This window comes from Seriola dumerili, unplaced genomic scaffold (genome assembly GCF_002260705.1).
Source record: "Seriola dumerili isolate Sdu_G_001 unplaced genomic scaffold, Sdu_1.0 BDQW01000129.1, whole genome shotgun sequence".
Taxonomy (NCBI): domain Eukaryota; kingdom Metazoa; phylum Chordata; class Actinopteri; order Carangiformes; family Carangidae; genus Seriola; species Seriola dumerili.
In genome coordinates, this window is record NW_019174384.1 from 1,392,834 (window position 1) to 1,404,098 (window position 11,265).

Consider the following 11,265-nt stretch of genomic DNA (forward strand, 5'->3'; position numbering starts at 1 on the left):
TTGCTGTGTCAATTCGCCGTCTGCCACTTCTTCCTGTTGCTCACCAGGTATCCATTTTCATACAGGTAAACAATGTGGTCATCACAGTGATAGTTCTTAATACAAGAAGAAGAAGAAAACTAAACAACAAAGGTGTTTTTATACATTTGCACAAATCAGTGGACAGTTGTAGCAATTGTTACTAAGCAATGTGGAAAAGAGGATGTACTTTAAACTGCCCCCACAGTCATGTGACTGTACACTTGATGACAGAAATAAAAGTTCCCTGAGGAAGTTCATGTCAGCATCTCATGTCTCTCACGATGGCTCCTGATGTTTTCCACCACAGAGAAAGATTTTACTTTCTCCACAACACATGAATGTGGAGTAACATCAAAACATTCAGTCTCTGGTGAAGAAGGTCATTTGTCTCTCCTGCTTGTTTTCCATATGAATGAATGAATGATTGTCTCCATGCCCGCAGTCTTTCAACAGAGTCAGCATATGTGACTGGGACAGAGGGGTGAAGGTCAGGTTTCCACCTCTCTGACGAGACGTTGATTCAATGAAGTGTTGTTTGTGTCCCACTGCCCTGCAAAGCAAATAAGATAAAGTTCATGATTCATTCATTTGATTTTATATTTTATCCTTCCTCCCATTAAGTGAGTTTTCTGTTTTCATGACGTGTGTGTTCTATGAAACTCTCCTTCTGCTTCTTTTTAGATGATACAGTTCATTTTAAACAAGATTTCAACTGAAGGGAAAAGATTAAATCAATTGCAAATGCCAAATATAAAATATAAAATGCTGTGCTCTAGAAAATGATTGTGGGAAATGTAAATTAGACATAACAGTAGAAAACTGGTTATATCGTCATGACAGCAATACTCTCCTTTGTTAACTTATACACTGTTGCTCATACAGAGCAAGATTTGAAGTCCAAAAATATAACATCATCAATACAAACAACAAACAAGAAATTATTTACAAAGTGTAAGCAGAATATTATTTTACCTTTTTTCTTTATACAGTGCAGTACCAGGGCAACAACAACTGCTGCTGCTACGACGACAGCCAAAATAATTATAACCACCACATCTCTACCAATGGTTAATTTCCCTGAAAAAGAAAAAGGACTTAATTCTCACATTTAGATGACAGAGCCATGAAATGTTTCACTTTTTTGCTTTAAAAATGACTTTTACTGATGAATCAATTGTTAAAATAGTTGCAAATTAATTTTCTGTTGATTGACTAAGAGATGAATGAAATAACCATTACAGCTCTACTAATTTCAACTATTTTAATACTGTTTTAATGGTTTAATGTAACAGTGCGTTATATTTTATAAGTTCGTTTTATGGTTTCAATGGAAAATGTGATTCTGTATAGTCAAATAGTCGAGTAAAAATTATATTAGCAAAGTAGAAGAGTAGATGAGCATGAAATGAGTAAAGATTAACTTCAGTACTTGAGTAAAAATACTTGGTTACTTGCCTGATTTAAACAGAGTGGCTCTCTTCTTGTTTCTGCGAGTGCTGACGGTGCAGCTGTAGCCCAGATCAGTATCAGTATCTGAAGGTATCAGAGAACTCCTGATGTTGTAGAGCAGCTGTTCAGTCTTCTGGATGGTGGTTTTGTGCTGGAGATTCATGTTGGATGGAGGGCTGGTGGACCAGGTGAGCTCAGGCTCAGGGTAGATCCCCTCTGAGCTGCAGGTGATCCTGTTTTCTACCTGCTGGAGGTCGACTTTACATACTGGAGCTGCAAAACAAACAACAACAAAAGAGAGAAGAAAATATTTGAAGGATGTTTGTTTTGAATTTGACCACATCTTTGTTACTGAACATTTATAAATGTACTTCAAAATGCATTTCAAAAGCACGAACAAATTATTTTCGGTATTTACTCTGTGTTTGTCATACCGTCCACTTTCAGGTTGATGAATGAATCCTTGTTTCCTCTGATGGTGCTGGTGTGACACTTGTATCTGCCCTTGTCCTGAACCTCCACCCCTGTCAGCTGGAGTGAGGTGTTTCCTCTTGAGATCTGGTCCTTGAACAGTGACGTTCTGTCTCTGAAGCGCTGGTCCTGGTGTGTGAGCTGGTCTTGGTTGAAGTAGTAGGAGTGGACAGGAAGGTGTCCTGCAGTCACCTGAATCCAGTGTATGACCACATCAGTGCCGCCCTGGAAGCTGCACGGTAAGATGCAGCTCTCCATGAAAACACAGGACACCTCAGAGTCTGCAACATCAGGTACAGAGACATCTATCAAAGTTCAGCTGAATCCAGTTGAACTGTTTTCAAAGGATATATACATATATCCATTATATCAAAAATAAAGTTAGTTCTTTTCTAATGTTAGTCCCTCTATTAACAATAGATAACAAAACGAGCGTTCGTTGTCCATCTTTCAAAACAATGCTGTTCCACAAACAACGAAACCTAAAAGAAGAAAAACAAAAGATCATCGATAACAAACACGAAAGTAACACAAACAAGAATCCTTAGTAAACTCCAGTCCAAACACACATTTCTTTATGCTGCATTTTGTTTTGGTCTAATCACTAGGTATTTAAAACACCAACCATGTGTCAGCTGAAGGTTGTAAAACAAGTTCTCACCCTTCATTTACACTTATTTCCTGATGAAAATGAAAGTATGAAGCTCAAGTTTCACTGTGTGGAAATGCAAATGTGTCCAAAGAGGTTCTGATGATATAAAACTGTTTTAAACAGATTATTATCTGTGGAAGAATCAGTCAGTTTTCACTTCAGCACTTGACAATTGACTTGAGTTAGAACAAAACCTTTGTTTTTTGTGGCTTTGTGTAGATATTAGACACAATGTTCTGTTAAGCCTGTAAATACAGTAAATACAGTCTGAATACCTGAAACCAGGTAGCGGGTCTACACGTCTACACAACCTTGTTTTCTCAGCCGAACATTGTTCAAACCAACAGAACTTTATTTTAAACTCGAGAGATCCTAAAGTTCTCATCGATACGAAATCTGTAGTTTGGGGAATGTCTGAAATGACTCACTAGAGATAATTAGAAGGATCAGGTCATTCCACATTACTGTAATTCTTTGTAGCCATATGCATATAGTCTCAGTGTTATGTAAGAAGATTTTTGAGAAGTCTGTCAATGAGATTTCTGCCTCCAACTCTGATCAATGAAACTTTATTTTTCTCAAATCAGCAAAATAAAGTTACTTTTGATAAACTTCAGTCATTTCTGTCACTCAATCTCCTTGTTTCAAGGGATAATGTCTCAATTTATAATTCATTTATAATTAAAACACTCACACATGACACTAAAACTGCTGGACATCACTTGCTTTTTTTTTTGTTTGTGTAATTTTTGATTAACAGACCTTTAAGTTTTACATCTGATTTGTCTTAACTGAATATGTTTCTTTGTGTTTTCGCTTTCTAGGTTCAAAATAAAAACAACAGACACTATAATAAACTGTAGCAAGCTTAAACATGTCTGTGATTTATATTAACGGTGGAATAAGATCAGATCACTCACCTCCTCCTCTGGTTAAAGTCCATTGGAAACTCAGGATCACCGCAAACACAAGACATTTAATCCCAGTCATGTTTCTGTGAGGATCTGTTTGTGTGTCGCTGCGACAATGTTCAAGAGCAAAAAACAATGAGTGGAAGCACAAGTGGCACAAAGCCAGTGCTGCAAGGGATCAGTGTGATACTGTGATTAAATCATGAAGCAGGAATTAGAACAATGTTTTACGTACTTGGGCGTGTCCTCAACATTTATCCACCTTACGATTAGGATAAGCATCATTAGCTGTTTACTGTCTCTAACTTCCTCTGCACTGACACACTGTACAGACCTATAAACCTGCAGAGGAGCTATGATACACTTTATATACATATATTAAACTAGAAAAACTGATTCTGGATCAGAAGAAAATCAAAAATCATGTAGTTGACAAAAAAAAATAAAATAAAAAAAATAATCTCTTTCTTTCTTTCTTTCTTTCTTTCTTTCTTTAAGATGTTTGGATTCAGATGCAGTAGAGGTTAACAGAGAAGGACATTATCCTCTGGCTCCATCTGTTGTCCAGTCTTAGAGGGTGTGAGGATTTATTTTTGATGAGAAAATCTATCTTCATGGCTAAATATCAAATGGTGAAAAACAAGATTTATCATCCTGCTACGCCTATTTCTTTTTTCTTTTTCATCCACAACTTCCAAGATTCACAGTAACATGTTGACGACTGCTGTCAACTTGACGTTGAATCACGTTTTCGAAATAAAGAAAGATTCCCTCTGTTTCACATGTTTGCTGTGTCAATTCGCCGTCTGCCACTTCTTCCTGTTGCTCACCAGGTATCCATTTTCATACAGGTAAACAATGTGGTCATCACAGTGATAGTTCTTAATACAAGAAGAAGAAGAAAACTAAACAACAAAGGTGTTTTTATACATTTGCACAAATCAGTGGACAGTTGTAGCAATTGTTACTAAGCAATGTGGAAAAGAGGATGTACTTTAAACTGCCCCCACAGTCATGTGACTGTACACTTGATGACAGAAATAAAAGTTCCCTGAGGAAGTTCATGTCAGCATCTCATGTCTCTCACGATGGCTCCTGATGTTTTCCACCACAGAGAAAGATTTTACTTTCTCCACAACACATGAATGTGGAGTAACATCAAAACATTCAGTCTCTGGTGAAGAAGGTCATTTGTCTCTCCTGCTTGTTTTCCATATGAATGAATGAATGATTGTCTCCATGCCCGCAGTCTTTCAACAGAGTCAGCATATGTGACTGGGACAGAGGGGTGAAGGTCAGGTTTCCACCTCTCTGACGAGACGTTGATTCATTGAAGTGTTGTTTGTGTCCCACTGCCCTGCAAAGCAAATAAGATAAAGTTCATGATTCATTCATTTGATTTTATATTTTATCCTTCCTCCCATTAAGTGAGTTTTCTGTTTTCATGACGTGTGTGTTCTATGAAACTCTCCTTCTGCTTCTTTTTAGATGATACAGTTCATTTTAAACAAGATTTCAACTGAAGGGAAAAGATTAAATCAATTGCAAATGCCAAATATAAAATATAAAATGTCGTGCTCTAGAAAATGATTGTGGGAAATGTAAATTAGACATAACAGTAGAAAACTGGTTATATCGTCATGACAGCAATACTCTCCTTTGTTAACTTATACACTGTTGCTCATACAGAGCAAGATTTGAAGTCCAAAAATATAACATCATCAATACAAACAACAAACAAGAAATTATTTACAAAGTGTAAGCAGAATATTATTTTACCTTTTTTCTTTATACAGTGCAGTACCAAGACAACAACTGCTGCTGCTGCTACGACGACAGCCAAAATAATTATAACCACCACACCTGTGCCAATGGTTAATTTCCCTGAAATAGAGACACAGTTACTCAAACTCTTCCATGATGGTAGTTTCTGATGTTTTGATTGCAGATAATAACAGCTCATATTCTTATAGACTAATAATTCCTCACTTACAGCTGCCTCACCTGGATTCTCCATCCTCAGAAAGGTGTTGGTTGTCAGTGTCTCCTCAGCATCACTCAGTTCACAGGTGTATGTTCCCTCATGATGTGGAGATAAGTTCTGCAGCATGAGGCTGCCTGACTCTGACCCACCTTTCACCTGCTGCCTCCAGCCCTCTGAGACTGAGGAGGGGACGTCAGCTCTGGTCTGGTTCAGGACGATCTGACTGTGGTTGAATCTCCAGGTGAGACTGAAGCCTGTGAGGGAGGTGTTTGAGGCAGTGCAGGGGATCGTTGCTTCAGTGTGTGAACCACTAAGAGAAGCTGAAATGATGTCACACAGATAACACACAAAAAAGAGAAGACTCAAAGAGTTTAAAAAGCAACAAAACCCATTAACAGAAGAGATAATTGATATGCAGATGAACCAAGCAGAAAACAAACAGAAACTCAGTCCAGTGTCTTGAGTTTGAGACCCAGTGGTTTTCTACCCTTTGGTAATCAGTTCCAGAGTGACTACGTGTTTTTAAAAACACTTGCCTGATTTAAACAGAGTGGCTCTCTTCCTGTTTCTGCGAGTGCTGACGGTGCAGCTGTAGCCCACATCTGTATCAGTATCTGAAGGTATCAGAGAACTACTGATGTTGTAGAGCAGCTGCTCAGTCTTCTGGACTTCAGTTTGTTTCTTGAAGGTCAGATTGGATGGAGGGCTGGTGGACCAGGTGAGCTCTGGCTGAGGATAGATCCCCTCTGAGCTGCAGGTGGTCCTGTTTTCTACCTGCTGGAGGTCGACTTCATCAACTGGAGCTGCAAAGAAAAAGAGGATGTTGATGCTACATATGGATGAATTCACAACTAATTTTAGGTAATAAATTAATTTTTAATTTACCAGTTTGGCAACAAAGTTAACTGTTTCCTGCGTTTACTCTGTGTTTGTCATACCGTCCACTTTCAGGTTGATAAATGAATCCTTGTTTCCTCTGATGGTGCTGGGGTGACACTTGTATCTGCCCTGGTCCTGAACCTCCACCCCTGTCAGCTGGAGTGAGGCGTTTCCTCTGGAGATCTGGTCCTTGAACAGTGACGTTCTGTCTCTGAAGCGCTGGACCTGGTGTCCGAGCTGGTCTTGGTTGTGGTAGAACGAGTGGACAACAAGGTGTCCTACAGTCAGCTGAACCCAGTGTATGACCACATCAGTTCCGCCCTGGAAGCTGCACGGTAAGATGCAGCTCTCCATGAAAACACAGGACACCTCAGAGTCTGCAACATCAGGTACGAGCAAAACAACTTCACTGAGAAGTCAGAGGAATAAGCAAAGGGTTTTGTAGGTTTAAATGTTGGTGCACAGATGAACTAAACTGAGTAGTGAAGAATTGAATATAAATTTAAAGATGTAAATGTAGTCTGAATGGAAACACATAAGGTAACACAAGGTCTCAACACCCTCCCTCAGACTTCAAGAATACTGAATTGTGCAGTTTCTCTGCAAAAACAAGGATGTGAAATGGAAAGTCATGTCATGTGTCAAGTGATTTTAAATCTCCATTTAAAAATAGCTGTGTATTGAACAACTACATGCTTTCAGATCATTTATTATTATTTTAATTAGAGTATCACTGACTGTGTACAATCTGTAATCGCATGGATAATAAATGTTCATTCATTACCCACATCCACTCTGTGACATTACATCACTTATAGAGAACATATGCAAAGATGATTCGTAAACAAGCATGTGCATTTTATTATTATTATTATTATTATTATTATTGTTATTATAGAATATATTCTTTTCACTATGATGATTATAATTTATTTTTGTCCTCTTGTATTTTGCCATTACAGTAGGTAAAAGTGCAGGTGAGCAACAGAGGTGAACTGCACACATGCAGCAAAAGTATTTTACCTTTCAACCACCGAGGAGCTCACATGGGCCGACCCGAGTGAAAAGACAGTGAACACATGACTCACCTGCCTGTACAGGAATCATAACCCACAGAGAAATCCCCAACATCAGACACATGGCAGAGCAGAACTCCATCGTCCTCCTGTTCGTCTGGCTGCTTTTCCAGCATGACTAAAGAGGGAACTGATTTCTGCTGTTATAAGTAAGAACTGTTTCCCATAGGTTAGGGTCATTTGAAGACATGACCCTTCATTCAACAATAATATATAATAATATATAATAATAATAATAATAATAATACCAGTATTAATAGTATAAAGTCTCATGTTTGTATTGTAACAGTGGCTACTCTTGGGGTCCACAATTGAATTATTTAATTAAATCAATTAAACAATAGATTGATAACAGATGATATTAATACACATCGTCTTGTAAAAACTAAGCCCACAGGTCGTTTAAGCAGCAGTTCACTGACCAATAGTTACATTACAGGAAGGAAGCGTTCAATTCCCATGTGAAACCAGCAGTTTATATCGTAACCATGACAACAAAGAGTGTCTAATGTTGAGGAAGTACATTCATAATATTTCTGGGACCCTAGATCACAAAAATTGCCATAAAGGTTTATCCCACCTGAATACTACTTTTTGTCTAAGTACTTGTAGTTTTAAAGGTGAAATAAAAGGTAAAAGATGAATCATATGCAGTGGCCTTTAGTCACTGGATCTCAACCAGGTATTTGAAAGTTTGGAGAGACACGTGACACAAAGACGACTCTGGGGACACGTTCAAGGTCGTATACTCTATATGTTTTATACAATAATAAACAATAACAAGGAAAGTGAACAGAACAAATTCTCCACCATAGTTTAATGTTGCTTATATAGAGCATAGCTCTGATAGATTATAAGGTCAGGCAACATATAATCCTGCGGTATAGCCAACAGAGGGCTGCAGTTTCAGGACCATGCATGGTTGTGAAATATTATTAATAATATATAATTGTATTATATGGCTCATGGCTAAAAATAATAAAGTAATTAGTTCGCTACTGTTGTTATATTCATAAAAGCTGTCACACACATACTTCAAGTGTCATCCATCTTCTTACTGAAATGCCTGAAGGTCCTGTTGTCTAATTCCTTTAGAGAAAAGTGGCCCTGAAAGTGCAGCCTCTGGCTCTGCAGGAACACCCTACTCCCCCACAGGGGCGCTACTTCAGGAGACACTGTGGTTCGTATCGAAGGGTTCAGGCTAGAGGACTTGTTTGGAGGACTTAATGAAACTCATATTTTATCATGAATTACAATGAAAAGTGGATCAAATTCATACACGTAATATCAACAAAGTGCCACCGTATATTCTTTTTATTTTTGTGAAATCTTTATATTGATGAAAAACTGTTTCACAGAATCTCTGCACAGTGTGAACACTGAGTTTATTATAGGCACAACACACATCTTTATATTAAAGCCACACACTGTGACAACAAATGCACAAATCTGCAACACCTGAGACAAATCTTATATAAATACACGAAGCAGTTACTACATCAGCAATCGGACATCCTGCTGTATATTCTGGGCAAGGCTTGGCTAGTCTGCGTGTGTTTTTGCATGTGTGTGTGAGGGTCCTCTGGCTATTCCTCTGCTGAACCCCACCCAGAGCACAGTCAACCAGCAGATGAACAGCAGCACCTCTCTGCACGGCTTCACACAACCATTTACAGGTAAACGTCTGCAGAATTTTATTTTAGTCTCAGAGATTCGTGAAAAACTAAAACTGGAGCGTGATGGGTATTTTTATTCCCTGAGCAGGGCACGATGAAGCTGTTGGTCTGGCTCAGTATTCTCCTCTGCCTCTTTGCCTGTCATTTCATAGGTGAGTTCTTCGTTTTAAAGTCTTCTAATCTTACTGTAGTTCTCTAAATACTGTTGCTGTTTAGTTTATTCATGCAGTGAAAACACGTTGGGGTTAAGACATAAGACGTAAGTTTGATATATGTATATGCACAGATGTTTATCAAAATACCTGTGAATCATGTATGATTCTCCCAGATGTGACAGGGCTGCATTTGTTTTTGGTGCACAAAGAGGACTCTGTGTGAAGATGAATTCCTCCTGCTTCAGCATTTGTGTGTGTGTGTGTGTGTGTGTGCTCGAAGGGTCAGCAATAATATTTGAGGAGGGAGCAGGTATCCTGCGGTCCTCTGGGAGAAAGCTCAGTTTTCCGGACCTGAATCCTGTCTTTGTAAATGGAAAGCCATGGAATGCTTAGGAATGTTAACTTTTTTTTTTTTTCTCCTCTGTCTTCTTCTTCACAGAGGCCAGAGTCATCCCAGAAGGAGGTACTGTGTATAAATAACATCGTTTTATTTCAGTCACATCATATTTTACAAAAAAAACAAAATGCTGTTAGATCATTTTAATAATTTGCTTCATCAGTCTCCTGTTTAAAACACTCTGTAAAAACTGCATACAGTAACATTTAGCTTTGTTCTGCAAAAATAAATAAATAAATGAATAAAAATAATTAAAAAATAAAATAACATTTAGATACACCATAACTGCATTGTTTTGTTAATTCGGGATACATATGTACCTTTTGTAAAATATTTTGACTTTGTACCATAATTTAGCAAACTGATTTAAAGAGTTATTATTTTCAGTAGAATAGTGCATAATATTTTAAAAACAACCTTTTACCAGGGCATCTGTTCTATGCTGATTTTTACTGATGCTTTAATATATTTTGTTTATTATTGTGTTTAACTGGCAAAAATAAGATCAAGAAGAAAAATTACATTTAAGTATTGTGTCTGTTTGTTTTTTAAATGAATGTGTTTAATTTTTTTTTATTTGTGATTTTGAACAATATTTTAAAAACCGATGATAAAGGCTGAAATAGACACAGCAGACCACAATGCTTTGCATTCACAACATATGTTGCATACTTTGAATTGCAGAGGGGAAAAACTCTTTTCACAGCTCTTCTCTAAAGGTTGTGTAAACACATTCTGGGGAAAGTACAACAGGCCAACTGAACTTATTAAACCTGCACAGCTGCTTCAGAGAATGCAGGAGCTGTCTAAGTTAATTGCAACACATCATCATTAAACAGCTAGTGGAATGTGATAGGTTATATAACAGTGAGTGTACTAGTGTCTGAGTGTGGATAGTGTGGATTTGTCCTTTAATTTATCTGCTGTCCTTCCTTGACCTGCTGTGTGTGTGTGTGTGTGTGTGTGTGTGTGTGTGTGTGTGTGTGTGTGTGTGTGTGTGTGTGTGTGTGTGTGTGTGTGTGTGTGTGTGTGTGTTTTAGTACCATACGATGAACCACCAGCTGTTCCCTACTGGCCTTACTCCACCTCTGACTTCTGGAACTACATCGAATACTTCAAATCTATCGGCGCCTACAACCACATCAACGAGATGGCCCGGGCTTTCTTTGCCCACCAGCCCATCGGAGACACCCTGGGATACGAGACCAATGCAGGACACGAACACTGAGAGGGGTGGAAGGAGCCAGAGGGGAAGAAATGGTAGAAAGGGAGCTATTAAAAAGAAATGCTTTTCTTAGGTGAAGGAAAATGGTAGCATAAACAAAACTTACTTTTTTTTTCTAAATATAACACTGTGTGTATTTTTATAGCACACATGTAGAATTCAGAGGTAGAGAAAGTAGATCTTCTTTAGGATTGTATATCTTCATGTAATATGCCACAAATAAAAATGTTTCAAATATAATGAGGTCTATAAAATTGTTGAATATTTTTTCAAATCTTCTTTAAAATTTCTTTTTGCTCAACTTTTTTCTTCCTTTTCTGCTTTCAGAAAAGTGTATTAAGGACTAATTTCTCAAAATTAGCAGAAATA

At 37.9% G+C, this 11,265-nt stretch overlaps 2 protein-coding genes and 1 long non-coding RNA gene across 4 annotated transcripts; 1 reads left to right on the forward strand and 2 right to left on the reverse strand.

Moving 5' to 3' along the window:
- Positions 1-120: 120 nt before the first annotated feature.
- On the reverse strand, positions 121-7,577 carry LOC111224307 (V-set domain-containing T-cell activation inhibitor 1-like). The gene is made up of 5 exons (XM_022748744.1): positions 7,456-7,577; positions 6,427-6,776; positions 6,025-6,291; positions 994-1,098; positions 121-571 (listed from the first exon to the last, which is right to left on the reverse strand). The coding sequence occupies exons 1-5, from the start codon at positions 7,557-7,559 to the stop codon at positions 510-512; spliced, it is 888 nt and encodes a 295-aa protein (XP_022604465.1). The 5' UTR covers positions 7,560-7,577; the 3' UTR covers positions 121-509.
- On the reverse strand, positions 4,411-5,613 carry LOC111224310. The gene is made up of 3 exons (XR_002665223.1): positions 5,509-5,613; positions 5,284-5,388; positions 4,411-4,861 (listed from the first exon to the last, which is right to left on the reverse strand). It is a non-coding gene; the product is annotated as an uncharacterized LOC111224310 (long non-coding RNA).
- otos (otospiralin) lies at positions 6,697-11,135 on the forward strand. 2 transcript variants are annotated; one of them, XM_022748746.1, is made up of 5 exons: positions 6,697-6,756; positions 8,539-9,119; positions 9,208-9,271; positions 9,714-9,737; positions 10,712-11,135. In XM_022748746.1, the coding sequence occupies exons 3-5, from the start codon at positions 9,214-9,216 to the stop codon at positions 10,897-10,899; spliced, it is 270 nt and encodes an 89-aa protein (XP_022604467.1). In that variant the 5' UTR covers positions 6,697-6,756; positions 8,539-9,119; positions 9,208-9,213; the 3' UTR covers positions 10,900-11,135. The 2 variants fall into 2 exon arrangements, with proteins under 2 accessions (XP_022604467.1, XP_022604468.1); XM_022748747.1 differs by lacking the exon at positions 6,697-6,756 and adding an exon at positions 7,505-7,592.
- The last annotated feature ends 130 nt before the right edge of the window (positions 11,136-11,265 follow it).